This window comes from Hetaerina americana, unplaced genomic scaffold (assembly GCF_022747635.1).
Source record: "Hetaerina americana unplaced genomic scaffold, ioHetAmer1.1.p SCAF_12, whole genome shotgun sequence".
In the NCBI taxonomy this organism is placed as follows: Eukaryota; Metazoa; Arthropoda; class Insecta; order Odonata; family Calopterygidae; genus Hetaerina; species Hetaerina americana.
Window position 1 is genome coordinate 6,509,001 of NW_027286292.1, and position 16,572 is coordinate 6,525,572.

Here is a 16,572-nt window from a genome sequence, read left to right on the forward strand (position 1 = left end):
CCAATTAGCTATTACGTTCTCTTCTCCATTTTTTTAACGATGATCTCGAGTACCAATTTTTCTGCTCGTGAAATCATTCCAGTTTTTCTGTGCGCCTCATATTTACGAGGAAGGAATTTAGCCTGAATAATTCGTCAGATGAGTGTTAGCGCTGATTCCAGAAAAGGCAATGGAAAATATTCGGAGGACTATATCACAAAAAGTTGAATTTCGCATTCGGCTAATTTGGTTCTCGGAATCGTCAACAAGAAGGCTAAGAGTAGAGCAAATGTTTATTTAGGGAATGATCCATTTGGTGCATGAAGGGGAAAGGCTGGTTTAGAGTTAGGAGGAGGTATAAGATGAGTGTTGATATCACATGTGCTTTTCAACGTACATTTGAAGGAAGTAGTTAGAGAGTCGTGGGGAGAACTGGAGGAAGGAATTACAGCCCGGGGGAATTTATATGATTGGTTAGGATGTTGGAGATAGGAGTTATCAAGCTTCAGTTAGCAGCACAGGGGTTACAATTATTGCTCAACCCATTGAACAATCAGCGTGATAACCCTATTATGAGAATTGAACGAAAACAAAGCAAACATTTAGAGACTTTCTTGGAAGGAAAATACATAGGTTAAATGTTATCGTAGGATTTCAAAAACTAGAGCATGTTGAAGAATGCATCTACCTTGTATTCGTATAGGATCAAAATGACCCGAGTAGCAGGGATTTAAGAAAAAAATTTGCGTTTGACAGAAAATTTGTCACAAGGATGAGGGAACAGATGACGGGGACGTTAAGTAAGGATGTGAAAAAAAGGCTCGTCGAAACATTGGCTTAGAGCATGGCATTGCGTGGTGCAGAAAATGGTGTTTGAAGCATGATCATAGGCGTAGATTGGAGGCTATTAAAATCTGTGTGTGGGGAAGTATAGGAAATGTGAAATAAAAAGAAATAAAAACAACTGAGGAAGTTCTAGGCATGGTGGAGGAAGGTTGCTCGGAGAAAACTAAATGAGGCGGGAACGACTTCTGCAGAGCCTTTTGACTGGCAATGGGACGTTGGCGATGGAGGGAAGAATGTTAGGCAACTATTGAAGGGGTAGGAATAGGAGAGAGATATTGGAGGGAATGACGGGAGAGAGAATACATGTCTATCGGTATGGATCTTGTTATAGTGTTGAATGTCAGGCTGTGTTTTGATAGGAGATGCAAGGGAACTGAGGCTGTAGCGTTTCGACAGCTTGTGTCCATGCAAAACCTACCTTGACTGGTAGGTTAACAAAAATAACATACCCGTAATACTATTTCATGATGTGACATAAAAAATATAAAGCCAGTGATTGTTATAGGTTGTGTAACTCCAAGTAATAGCTGAATTTGGTTATTTATTTGCTTCACAAGTGGCTTCGATATTACGCAAAAACATGAAAACATTTTCGTTGATTTCGGTAATTCACTGAATTGACAATAATAATGACAGAAAATTCGGGGAGAATAAAATCTGACTAATGTAATTGGAGGGATGTATTTAAATTACATTATCATATGCTAAAAATAGTAACTTCGATCACTTTCCAATCCGTAATTGAAAATTGCATTTTTGCACGACAAAAAAATGCACGCCATTTCACCATATCATACGCATCGTTTACCGATGTGACGCAAACCTTACCAACAGATGTAATGTTTTTATTATTCTAATTAAATCTACGTGTTCAATTATTTATGCCATTAAATTTACAAATTAGTTTCAATAAAACCCCAACCGCACTAGCACAACAGGTGCTTTTTTGGAACCAGTGGTAGCCAAAATTACAAAATTGAAATTTAAATGGCAATATTTCATTCAAAATACATCCTAATTTTTTCCAACTATGAGAATTTTGATAGACATATCTTCCCAGAATTATTTCCCATGTTGCTTCATTAAGGTCACCAAAATCACATGGCATCAAAATAAAATATACATGCTGAGTAATTTCCTTTGGGTATCAAGCATTTGCAATTTTCTATACAATTATTTTTGCCACGTATTCCTGGCAGCGTATTCTATTGGGTGGCGTGTGAGCAGTGATTACTGCATTTGACCATTTTCACTTAAAGATGTTAGGTTTAAAAACGGGATACACCACCAGAGATCCACGGCTAACATTCAACGCATGAGAGTTTTTCTCTATCTACACTTAAAATAAATTAGTATGCGGCACAGGATAAGTAATGGTCTCCTGCCAGCGAATGTGTCCTTTTATCACGAAGTAGCGTCTCGTGTGAGGTTAATTCTATCCATTTTTATAAAATCCAGCTTTTGGATTTTCCACTGCGATGTCTTTTTGATTGCCCAGTGAGAATATTATTCGCGTTAGTTTGCTAGTGAAAATCTGAAAAAATATGCACCATTTAACCTATCAGAATATATATCTAATTCAATACATAATGTCTTAAATTTAATATCTAAATACCGCCATCTGCTAATTAGCATACAGAATTCCTGGGTAAATTACATTTGATTATTTATTTACAATCAATTCGAAGCTATACTTTTCATGAACAAAAACATTACGTTAAGATATTAAAAATTGAAATCGAATAAATCTAACTCCTCACTGTGCAACAAAATCCAAAGAAGAAATAATAACGCTACATACCTTTATCCGTAAAAAAAACTTCGCAATGTCCTCCACTTTCAAAATGCCACTCCAGAAAACAAAGATTAATTTGTGTCACATACTCTTTCATTAAGACAGTAGATAAGTCCTTTTACTTAAGCATTATCAAGCCTTAGATCGATTTCCGCAAGCTGTACGTTACCATCATTCTGATACTGATTCTCCACTTGACAAATGCACAATTCATCTTTAGTATGTTTTACTTGTCTCTTAGTTGCCCAAAATTTAGGATATTTTAAAAGGAGTCTCGCAGAGTTGAATTGTATTTAAATTAGTGGTTAAATGAAGTTCGTTACTAAAATAAATACGAAACAATTTATTTTCCTTTTAAACTGCCCATCAAACTGCCCAAACTTAACTAAATTTAAGCATGATTGAATTTTTTGCACGAAGTTGGACGAGGCGAAAGATTTCGTGAATGCTATATTTTTCGGAGAGTGTTAAGTTGTAGCAAACGTCACTTTCAAGTTTTTACTCGATCAAGATACAAATATTGACATTTTAATTAATTAATTAATGTTATCATTTATTTAATACTAATTAAAACATATCTCCAAATCTCTCAAGTTAAGAATTAAATTTTGCGTAACAAAATTAATTTTTTGTTGCCACACTAAATTTTAGTCACCTACAGAAGGACATTACCTATCAGGAAATAGTCAACTCTTGCTCAGGAGACATGGAAATATGAATTTTAATGACGAAATTTTGAGTTTTTTTTCACCATTAACGTAACACTGATGGCCGCATGAAGTATGAAGTGCGTTTTTTCAAAGACTTTGGAAGCAATATAAGTGGAGGTTAATCACATGAAATGTGAGAACACTCGTTTAGGAATGATCTAAGTTTTAAAAGTTGACAACAGGAGGTAAAGTAGGGAGTTAAAAGCGACAAGATAACAGAAACAAGGAAAAAAAGGCTCGGAAACATAGAACGCCACATTACAATTCACTACAACAGCTTAGGCTACTCGTCATACCTTCGCTGAGCTTTGCTAACACTACTCCTACCGCAGTTCTAATGCACACTGATTACTCTCATCCTTCAACCCAAATCCTCTTGCTCACTAAGCGGTCGAAACTCCAATTAAACATTCTACCTCTTTTCTGGTACCTCTTTTGAAAGCGTTCTGATTTCTAGTACCAACGTCATTGCACTTATTATTATTATAATAGGCTGCCAAGCATATTCTCAATGTTATTTTTCCAAACCACTTGTAGCAAAAAATGCTAGGCTTCAACTAATCCTATATTCCTAGTGTCAATTCGCCAGATAATTTTCCATTTTTAAGACGGTTATCCTGTCACCCAACTGTCATGCGGTTTCGCGGCTTTTCCACGCATTTTTATAAAGTCATATCCTGGTTTGGGTTAGCCTTTCATAAATATTGAGAACAGTAAATCGATCTTAAATTGTAGATTTTTTCCCTTTTTTGTGAAATTAATGAAAGCCGCATGACTCGAAAACACTTCGAATTCGTTCAATGTCTTTCAAGAAGGGTAACACTAATGGATTTCACCAATTCCTATCACATATGACTGATATAATATTCAAATTTAAGTTTTCACAGGTCGATGGTGCTCATAACAAAATAAAAACCCTAAATAATGTCCAATTTGTTACACTGACTATTTAAGTGAGATTAAAATCGGCATTCTCTTATTTAAAACTATTTATGCATAGCAAATGAGTTAAAATTATAAACCCAACAATCAGAAAGAATGAAGTTTTTTAATTCAACAGTGTGTTAATGATATTTTTTTCCTTTTCTTACGCTTTCAAAGAAATCAATAAATACTAAAACATTGTAATTATCTCAGGGAATTTCACTTTCTAATGTTGAAATCGTCTCCAAAGCAGCTAGATACAACTGCAAAATGCAAGAAAGTATGATAAAGATCAATACTAGCACGATAAATTCCCATGTTTAAAATTTTGTAATCGGCAAATTCCGGAATTATTTTAGCTTTAATTACAAATATGTTGCCATCTGCGCATCGTCTGACGGGTTAAATTAAAATAATTTCATTATTGATAGCCCAAACTGGTGGAGAACAGGGAGAGAAAATCCGGTTTGTTGAATTAGGGTAAAGAAGATGATATTCTGGTCTCAAGAAAGTGGATCGGTGGAGTTAACTTGCTGTAGAGGTCAAAAGGTTTTGATGTTTAGGAAAAGGAAACCGCAGTGCTTATAGAGACGAAAAGGGATGGTTTCTCGCCAGAGGGGTATTTTTAGAGTTCCGCATCATTTGTGAAGTTCGTCCCAACAGAAAAAGGAGTCGTTCTAGGATAAAGGCACCCTATCAATAAAGACCGTTGAGGAAAATTCATATTTCTTGCTGAGAAGTACTCTAGAAATAGTATCATTTGCCATCCACCGAGTTATACCTCATGGGGGGTCATTCAAACTGTGGATCTCATCTTTTGAGCCACTTCTTACGAGTGGCCTCGAATTCTTTGGGCTTCAAAACGGTTTTTACCTTCAATTCAACGTACTATTTTATGTCTTGATTGAGGGTTTTATTTTTTAGGACAAATTCATTACAAAATAGTTTACGTATCAAATGATTGGTATTGATTTTTCTTAGAAGAGAAAGCTGGTCTAATAGAATTAAAATTTAGCAATTAATTGGTTGAATAGAGAAATTTTAATACATCAGCAGTTTACAAGAAATTCTAAAAACGTTTTCAATTTGGAGACATAATTATGGCTGAATTTAAAATGAGGAATGCAATAAACAATTTAAATTTTCTCTTAACTGAAAAGTGAAAACTAACTGGGAATTAGATCAATATTTAAAAGGTGATCAAGTCCGAAATGCTAGGATAGTGAAAAAGAATTATGCTAGACATTTATTCGTTATTTTAAGCACTTATAGTGCAAATACAGAAATGACCATAGACCAAGATTTTGTTTTAAACATACTCTGAGCAGTAAGCCTACCTTTTATAAGGGAATGTTATTTTACTTTTAGAATAATTGTCTATTCTCGTACACTAAGGGTAATAGATGGCTAAAAATAAATTGAATTATTTTATCCTAGCGGTAATATTTTGTCATAGGCAGCAGGCAGTCAATTTTGTAAACATTCCGTAAACGATTTCCTATTGCCGTTTTCCCAAACTAAATCTTAAACGCCTAACTTCACTGTGCTTCATTTTCAATCATTACCGCATGACTAATAGCCATCAATCCGATGAGTGTGTTTCATTAGTAAGATTCAGATGGTTCAGTCGGAGAGATCATCAATCCCCTATAGAATGTGCAATCCACCTATCCAGTGTTTTTTTAAATCAGGGCATAGTGTTCACGTGAGGCTGCTACAGTTTTCCAAAATTGTATGATATACTGAAACTTTTAATGCCTAGGTGTATTGATCTGGAGACGATTAAAGGAATTGGTATCCGAACCCGGAATTTGAACTCGAAACTCTTCGTCAATGTCACATACTTTCTTCCCTAATCAGTCAGACCGCAGTATTATTTGTCAAATAAATTCGAAACCTAACCAAAAGTAATTTATGATAGAAAAACCAACTCACCTCATGACAGAACAGAGAACGAGAGTTTGGTGGATGCATCCACATTAAGTAAAATTCCCAATAAATGTTAATCCCAAGGCTGCAAAAGTTTGATTTTGTTTCATTATGAGGTTATATGATAAAATTCTGAGCATACGTGCAGTTCGTTTTATTTTTCAAAATTGAATTCGTTGCTAAGGAAGCAAATGACGCCTTCATTAATTTTGCACTAAAGTGGCTATATTTGTTCAGATGGTCATAATTATGGCCGGTAGAATACCTTAACGTCGCTTTTCATTTTTTTTACCACAGAAAAATTAATTGCTGAAGGTTAAAGCTCAAACCTTCGACGTGCAATCATGACATTCCGGGGTTAATGAGAGTGAGACCGACAAGGATGCAGCTCGTTCATCTAGTTTCTGCTAGTTTTTTAACTGTATTAAACTTACTTTCCTAATCCTACAATCCCTTTACGCAGCCCCTCATCTCTGTTCACCTCGCATTTTCTTTCCCCTCCGCATGTTGTACCATTAATAACTAGCATAAGGTAATAGGTTCCACTTTCAACATCGGCGCGAGGGACACCTAACTTCCTTTCGCTAAAAGCTGTAGGCGATTCACGTTCCGGTGATTTCATAGATTCCGATTTCATGCTTCATGGACCAATTTATTGTTCAATATTTTAAAAATTCTCACCTAAATTATAAACTTGCACATCAGTCACTCACCGCCTTGGTAAAAGAAAATTGAGTAATCAAATGAAAGGAATCTTGAATCAGCCCTCGACGACGTATAATATTCACTCGTTGGTCCATAAAATCGTAAAGAGCAATTACGTAGCAATGCATCTTAAGACATTTCCGACAATGATTGGAAACTAGAAAATGCAAACTCTTTGCACATGGACCTAATAATAGATGCCAATCAAATTTATCCTATTATAGCCACATGAGCTCCCCAAAATTTACTTCCACCTCTCGTTCCACTGTCGTATTTATGCTCCCAAATGCCAGCGTATTCTTGTTTATTTTAAACCAACCAACTCCCTCCGTTGTCCTTCGCTCAGCCGACTAGCCACATCAAAACCCCCTGCCCCCATTAAACCACCCACTCTCGGCTCTCTCTCCACAAACCCAACGCCAACTCCCGGCCGTCGCCTCAACTGGTATCCAGCCACCCCCTTTAAGCACACCCAGCCAACCGGAATTCATTTGCAGAGGTCCCACTTCCCAGAGGAAAGGTCGATCCCTTCCCCTAGCCCAACCTCTCTCCCCTCCACCTTACTCTCGCTCCATCACTCTTCCTCCCAGCCAGCACAAGTCCTTCCGCTGTAATAGCTTCTCAACCCCACTTCCCTCATAATGCCATCATGACTTCACCAAAGGAGTTAATGGACCCTCCAGACTGAAAACAAAGACGGAAAGAAATGCATCGTGCCGCCCAATTATTGCATTCTACGTCCTCTAACAGGCTAATATGATTTGGGGAGTAATTTCGAGTCGTGTATTCCGTCACTCCCAATGACACACGAATCGAAAAAGGATGGCACCGATGCTTTTTACTTGGTGAGCGATTCGATGGAGACCTGGCCGAGTCAAATTTGTTTGGAGCATTTGGTGGAAAGGAAATCAATCTCGCTAATAAACTCTGCACACAGACGAGAAAAAGGGGGTGTTAAGTTGTAGACAGTGTAGTGACATTCGAGGAGATGTCAGAAGCGCAGGTTCAAGTGTACTAACGGCTTAAATTTATTTATTCACGTTCATCATCTTCATTATCTCATTCATTCAATAGAGATATTCTCAATAGCATCGTCTGCGAATGAAACGTGTGGCTGGCTGACTGTTACCATCTGGGTAATAATATGACGCCGAGACAAATTTTCAAGACAAGTTACTTGAACAATTGAGAAAATGGCAATGTCAAACTCATTATCGGTACACTTAATAAAGTTCAAACTGTTAATAATTTTCTGTCATATAACAATTCTTTGTTTAAATAATTCCGAGCGATTTTTTGGATGCCAAAATATTTTGGAAAATGCGGTCGGAGGGGTGAAAAACTGTTCAGGAGAAACACACACAACCAGGCATTAATTCCTTTATTGATACGCAAGTAAGCTTAAACTTCAGAAATGACATTTTTCTTGAAAAATTTCACAGTAAAGTATTTAAAAACACGGCATTTTGGTCAGATGAAAATAAGTAGAGTGTGATTGAGTTGTACATTTTAAAATGATTTATCAGTCAAATTTCTTTCCCGAGAAAAATTAAAATGCATACTAGAACGCATGTGTTTTATATAGTTTCAACTTTTGTAAGTTTTACATTACAACAGTCTCCAAATGGGTAAATTTCGTTTATTATTTTTTTCTTACGTTCCGTAGGATGAATAACTTCTTCTCATAAACTTCATACGAAATTAAACAGCATTTTTTAAAGAAAATTTGGACTTCGGCATTGAATGCTCTATACTATATAATAAAACAATATTTTTGTATCCACCTAAATAAAAACTTTACATTGTGCACAATTGCAAAAGGCCAAACGAGGAAACGGTTATGTGCGCAATTAATCTATTACCATTTGCACCTCTCGCGTTACGTTTCCTTACGTGAATAAAGAATACAGCCAATTGACTGATTTTTATTGCTTGGTGCATAATAAATGCTGAATAACAAGAAAATGTGTATTTCCTGAAAGGTATAATTTGAAAGTCCCCATTGTTGGGGAACCTTATCATTGTCTTCTGGAATTAGATGAACACGAATCACTCACTACTTCTCATCGATACTTAATGATAATTTCAATGATGAATCAATATCGTGAACCTCTGCACTATATTTTCAAGGTATGGGTTCTGACAAAGGAATCCCTTGCAAAGAGTGATTATGGAGTAATAAAGATAATGTAAATCTCAGGATTTCCTGCAATTGGTTTGTTATAGGGAAAGTTAATAATCTGATCATGGAAATACAGACGAACTCCGTGGCAAAGGTCCTAAAAGCTACCATTCCTTACCCAAGCTTCTTAAGGATAGCCTTAGATAAGGAGTTCCAATTCTATTGTGTGAGATTGAACAATCTTTATGAAAGCAAAACATTACGAAACATCCTTCAAGTCACTTGGAAATTCCGCCTTTAACACTTTATGGCTGGCCGCTGGAGCGCCCCGAAATAGTAGAATAGCTATTTCCTTTAGCTGCCCTTTACTTCCAAGATATTAATTTCCTTCTTAAGGAGGACGCAGTTGCATTGTTAGCGCCCTTGCTCCTTTTTCTCCACCTCCTGCGGCGAAAGAGCCATTCCCTTCAAAATTACTGCGGCTGAATGAATAGGACACGCCATTACGTTTTCGCTGCTTACGCTCTCCCTGTTTTTGCACCCAACTAACGTTCACTTGATGACAGTGACGCTCTTATCGCTCACAACGGTTCCAGCGATGATGAGTGGTTATTAATTGTCAACAAGCACAAAGCAATGGAGACGAATTCTCAGAGGAACGGAGCTGGAAGATGCGGATCTTTGTATTCCATTGAATTTACTGCGAAACTATAATTCCTTGGACTTTTTCTTCCACGACCGAGGATCGAGAGCGATTTCTCTCGAGAATTTGGTGATGTCAATAGGAAAGTTCTATAAAGGATCCCCCAGAGAAATTGGGCAAATGACGCACATTTCTCCTTTCCCACTCATTATTAAAGTATCACAGGATTCCTCGGTAGCTGCGAGAGTACCACAGAGGACCAAAGGAAATTTATCTTGATTAAGGTAAAGCCACTGACGTGAGTCGCATTGCACGATTGTCGAAAAGGCATCCATGAAAGTAAATGTACATTAACTGGTATAAAAACACTAAGATTAGTCGATGGGTAATTATTTGGCGCATATCACTACATGACATAATTATTAGCAATAGCTTTAGAGTTTAATATATATATAACCAGATAATTCAACACTTTTGGCACTAATGTCAATAAAAAACACCTTTTTAGAGATGTATAAAGAATTTTCATTAGTATGTTGCACATAAAGCCACTATGAAATATTTTCAACCATAGTAATATATATATATATATATATATATATATATATATATATATATATATATGTGACACATTGTATTTCACAATGACAAACATGAGATTTATACATATCATCAGTATTTGTTTTGTGCTAGCAAAATATTTGCATTTGGCCTTTCACAATATGCTAGAAAGTCTCGGAAATTATCAATCACCTTTTTCTCCACTCCATTAAAAAAATGATAAATTATCAACACCTTAAATAAGATATAAATTTTCTACGACACAATTGGCTAATTTTACTGGATGCCGAGGGGATTTGAATTATGCACGAACTAACAAAATTTTGCAGAAATGAAAATTACTTGGGTCATCAAAATATACGTGCAAACGTGTAATATTTTTTTAACTCTCTCTATTCACGGTACCTTTGTGAAAATGCAAGTAAATAGAGTTATTTCTATATATTATTAAGTATTTATTTAAAGTAATAGTTCAATTTGCCTACCTTACCTTACCTCCACAATATTTCTCACAACAGTCAACTAAATCTGATAAGTGTATTTTTTACGCTGATTCTCTGTAATTCGAGTAAGCTGACGCTGCGAATAAGTCTTTCCCTTACCGTATAAATCACCATCGGCTAGCATACCAACCCTGGGAGAAAATCGCTAGTAAATTGAAATAAAAATAGTTTTATCGGTAACCATGTATACATTCAAATGCGGAAAAAAGAATTTAGTTTTTACGTTATTTTCGGACGGCCATCGCCGAATAAAAACGAGAAAATAAACATTGACAATTGAAACATAGTAATACTGGAAAAGCGGGCATATGAAACTGGGCTTAGGTCGGGCACGATTAAAAAAATTACTATTTCTTTGTTTGAAGACAAAATCTGATGGATGAATCAATACATTTATCATAAGAACACCAATATCAGTGCCATTCACGTATTTTCAACCATTAATCTTTGTCTATAGCCTAAATCTCCGTACTAAGAATGAACGGATTATAAATCAAATTTGTGTGGAAAACACGGCGTACTTTGTATTACAAAATAGAATTACCGGTACACGAGGTGGCAAACGATCTTCTATGGACCAAATTTCCATTCCACGGAAGATTTTTGAACTGAAAAGACCAAATGAAGAGGAAAAACAATGGTTCAGCAAAATTAGCCAATTTAGTGGAAGTTTTCACATCCGCAGGGCCAAAACTTGAATCATTATTCTGCGGAAAATATTAGCATGAGTATATCAACTCATCTTATATCCACCCTGTTTATATATGGTGCAGGAAAAGTATTCACCGAAATTAGACAGATCAGGGACACGGGGGGATAACTTTTTCGGAAAGAATACACTTCCCAACGAGAAATTAATTAAACTCGTCGACGGTCTTTCTCGACGTGAACGTGGGTGAATTAGAAGCAAAGTTGGTTGAACGCATCAGATTATTGAAAGTCTCTTTCTCTCTTAATGCTTATTTCCACGATGTGTCACCTACACCTGCACGCGTACCTTGTCAGGGACAGCTGGTATTTTTCATTTTCAATGAATTCTCACCAAAGCATTTCCATCTCTTTCATTTCAACAAATGTTTTCCAAAAACACACAGGTTCGCAATTTAATCGTCATGAATGTGCACAAACACACTCTCACACACATACTATATGTATATTACGCCGCAATAAATCATCCTACGAGAGAAATGAAAAATGCTCTGAAATTTTATTAGGTAAGACTATGCATGTAATGAATTCTAAGATTAATTAAAACAAAATGGGCATGTGCTCACGAAAAAAAGTCTAAAATATCATTTAAAAATTAGGTAACATTTGAGCATTGCTAAATGAATAATTTTAAAAGAAAAATGAAAAATGATATGCAAATTATTTGCCTTTTCAACATTACTAATAATATGATACAGGAAAGTGAAAAATTACAATTCCACCACAAGAGGTATCAAGTAAATTTTAATTACCTCTCAAAAATACATTCTAAAACCATACCATTCCAATTCTACATAAGTTAGATGTGTAAAAATTAATAGACTCAAATTACATAATGATAGCGATACCTGAAAACGCATTCATTGCAGAAATGAAGTGTAAAAGCCATAGGAATACGACGCGGGTCAAATTATGTATTTCCTTTCGGTCATTAATGAGTAAAATTCCACTTTTAAATTCCACATGTCCTCCATCTGGTGATAAAATGAATATAAATTATCATATCGCAAGCAAAATGTATTTAACTCCATTAGCATACAACTCCAATTTCTCTAAGAGGTATTGAAATAAGTAAGTAGTCAGCTGATTGTGGGAACAACATAAGGTACACTTTGTAATAAAAACAAATTATTGGCTATACTCTACATATTGTACCATTATGTATATAAATACTCAAACGTTAAGTCAGGGTGGCTTTCCAAGAAACACACGCACACGTGTGTGTGTATGCATGTCTATTTACTAAACTAATGTAACGGTAGAGGCTTTATGGAGAATGATTTTCAAAGTTGTGTCTGAGGGTAATAGATTTTACGCTTATAGACATTTTCTGTCTCTACTCAAAGAGATGTAATTTCTATGAGGCTCCTATAAAAAAAGGGGTGTCAACACTATTTATAGTTTTATTTCTTAGATAGATGGATAAAAATTAATAGACTCAAATTACATAATGAGCTACATTCACAGCCTAAATACCCTTGATCCTGATCCGGTCTAAAAGCTCTTGCTTAATATATAAGAATCAGAATTATACTTTTTTATTGTATTTAAAGTAGTATTTTATTACTAGTAATGTTAAAACATAAATATTTGCATCAAGTCATGCTATTTGAATAACCAGAATAGGTCCACGAGTTATATTCGGTAGCGTACACATGTACTAATCAGAGATATGAATGCCGTGTATTAGATAAAATAATGTAATCCTATGGTAAAGTTGTCAACTTGAAAAATTATACGATTTCTTCCAACCCTAAGAGTATTTAAGGGCGCAAGTCTAGTTGCCAAAAGTGTTTTCCATCAATTAAATTCCATAAAAGATATAAAAACGTTGTTACAGAAAAAGCGCAACCGCCCATCGAACATTCCCTTTAAACCCCCGTGGTTACGTAAGACCAATATAAATTACACACCCTTGCGATATAATAAATACTATCTCGGTAGCTGTTAATGTCTATTTTCGAATGCTTTTTCGAAAGCAATAAAATATTTTCCCGGTACACAGATTTCTTAAACGTTTTTCATATTCTACTCCAGCAGTGAAAAAGACAATAACCGAACCACTTTTCCAATTAAAGGTTTTGTAAAATTACATCCATTGAATCCTTGCCATTCACTAAGAGGTTCAGCCTGATTCGTGTGAAAAAATTGCAATGACTGAAAAAGATTCGCTAAAAATTAAACAGTGTACTCACTCAAGGTGTGACTTCTGAACGTCGAAATCCCGGAAGGTTAGTTGAACGATTTGATCTCTTCTGGCAACGAAAGTGTACAAAATACAGTCGATTCCTTCTTCGTACGGGTTTGGGTAGTCGGGGCTGGTGAATACGCCACGATCCTTTCCGCGAGAGCCTGAAAAAAGGAGGCATTCGCAGCCTGGAAGAAAAATAACAAAATTAATAGAACAATGTGATGACAAATTCGCAAATATAATGAGAAATATTTATTATCATGTAACACGAAAACATGGAAACGATGCCAATTGGTGGAGTAACACCTGGATAAATCTATAGAAACTGTTTTTCCAGAAATTTCTTTCCCGCTCTCTCTCTTCTCCGGAGTGCAGGTGATTCTGATTCCCTATTTAATTTAAGGTTCAAATACGGTTAAAATAATAATGAAAAAATGATAACACTTTCCCACTTGATATCGGTTTACTTGTAATACACAACTGGTTGAGATGTACTATATCTTTTTCAGTAACAGATAGTGTTTCGCAGTATACAGAGGTTCAGGAACTGAAGGTGTAATCCATATAAACTGGTAGTGTAATATTTCAATATCTGGTGCAAAAGTGTCATCACTTGGCCATTAAAACGCTCAAATTTCACCATGTCACACCTGAAACTACGCAATTTGTGGAATTAAAAATTATTAAGTGCCGATATGAAATATGGAGTATTGCTTCAGAGAAGAAAAAGCATGCTTATTTAAAATTTCAATTACTTTTAATTTCGTACACTATAATCTTGTTAACGCATGCATTGGCGATGAAACTGGTCGATATTAAGATTTCATTGAATCGGTTTAAAGAAGAAAACTTTAAGTGATTACGAAAGGGATAGCAGACCTATGTCAATTAAATGTCAAAATTGCGGAAACAATGGAGTTACAATCAAAGGTACTTGGCATTAAATAATTTATAAATTCAATCCAAAGACATAAAAAGTATACCAGGCATTGCAATAACATAGAAAAACACAATCTCATTTACCTGTCCAAAAATATAATCCTCTCTCTCCAGTGGTCAATCCGACGATTAATTGCTAGCACTTTGCATGAAATACGTTCTCTATTCTTTACGTTTCATCTTCTTATTATTCATTATTAAACTCCATAACCTCTGCATACCATACCTTTTATAATACAGGATCGCACCCAAAAGTGGTAGGACTGATTTTCTCTAGCGCGGACGGAGCGGTGAAGGGGGGTCTGTCTGGCAGGGTAAGGTGGAGGGGGCTCTTAGCAACAGACTGACACCAACCTCAGTCGCCTGCGGGCTGTCGTTGAGTGAGGACACCGTTTTTAGTGAAGCAAGTTTTTTGTCCTCGTCGAAAAACAAAATGAATCTGAATTTAGAGCAACGTTATTCCGTGAAGTTTTGTGCGAAACTCGGGAAGACGGTCACTGAGACCCTCGATATGATCAAGCATGCTTATGGAGACACTGCCTTAAGCCGTTCCACAGTATTTGAGTGGCACAAGTTGTTTAAAGAGGGTAGGGAGCTCGTTGAAGACGACCATCGCTCCGGACGGCCGTCGACGGCAAGAACTGACACGAATGTGGACAGAGTGAGGACACTGCTGAACACAGACCGACGCTTAACCAGTGAAGAAATTGCAGACCAGTTGGGTCTGTCTGCATCCAACGTCCAAGGTATTATTTCACAGGATTTGGCGCGGGTGCTTCATCATGACAACGCGCCGTGCCATGGCACGCTCGTCGTCAGACAGCTCCTGGCCAAATACAGCATTGCCACGTTGCCGCACCCGCCCTATTGTCCCGATCTGGCACCACCGGACTTCTTCTTCTTCCCCCTGATGAAAAGACAGCTCGAGGAACGACGTTTTGACTCGATAAAGGCCGTTCAACAGGCTTCGACGAGGGTCATCAACGGCATCCCCAAAGAAAATTTCCAGCGGGCGTACGGGGAATGGGAGCAACATTATACTCAGTGTGTAGCAACTCAAGGAGCATACTTTGAAGATTATTAAGTCGATGTAAGTATATCGTCAATAAAATTCTTGTAAAAAAATCAGTCCTACCACTTTTGGGTGCAACCCTGTATGCTTCATAAATTGCGGTCCTTATCTTTTCCTGAATCTTTTCCCACCATTATGGTCTTTAGAAGTTTGCAATATGCAAGCCCACCCGTGGAAAGAACATATTGGACCTATTTCTCACAAACATACCTGAACGTATTATGAGTGTATCAAGTGACGAGGGCTTGAGTGACCATATATTCGTTTATGCCAGCATCAAAGTAGAAATAAAAAAGTTATTTCCACCAAAAATAAAAATTTATAATCACCATAAAGCCGACTTTGAACCTTTTGCTAGTCAATTAAACTCTTCACTACGCGCTTAATGCCAATCATGAAGAAACAGTCATGCCAATGAGGATGAAACCTGGACAAGATTTGTCAATATTATGTATAAAGGCATGAAAGATGTCATTCCTATAAAATAAGTTAAAGCAAATCGCGACTCAAGGCGTTAGAATAGCCCTCCGAAAGCAGAGAATGTTACACTCTAGGGTAGAGAAAGCAGGTGGGAACACATCATCCACGGAGAATAAACAGGTATAGGACAAGTATAGATCCTCTAAAATTGAAACCAAAAGACAATTACGAGTCGCCTTACAAGACTTTAAACATAAAGTACAATGAGGGTATTTTTTGGAAACGGACATTCAAGCATTCTGGTCACATTTTAGGGAAGTAAAATGTGGTAAACAAACCGTGGTTTGCTTAGAAGATTGTAGCAATATGATAAATAATGACAGCGAAGGAAAAGCTAACATTCTATATATATTCTTCCAAAGCATTTTCAAACCAATATTGCCAACACGTATCTCCAAGAAACAATACATACTGAACCCATGGCAACAATAACAGCGGACGAAAAAGGGATTGTCAATTTGCTCA

General features: G+C 36.4%; 1 protein-coding gene across 1 annotated transcript in view; it reads right to left on the reverse strand.

Annotated features, from left to right (window-relative positions):
• The window catches only part of Sol1, a 1,662,073-nt gene that overhangs the window by 1,419,963 nt on the left and 225,538 nt on the right, over positions 1-16,572 (reverse strand). The window contains exon 4 of the mRNA XM_071582627.1: positions 13,621-13,801. Within this exon, the coding sequence (XP_071438728.1) occupies positions 13,621-13,801 (181 nt within the window). The remainder of the gene's footprint in view (positions 1-13,620; positions 13,802-16,572) is intronic.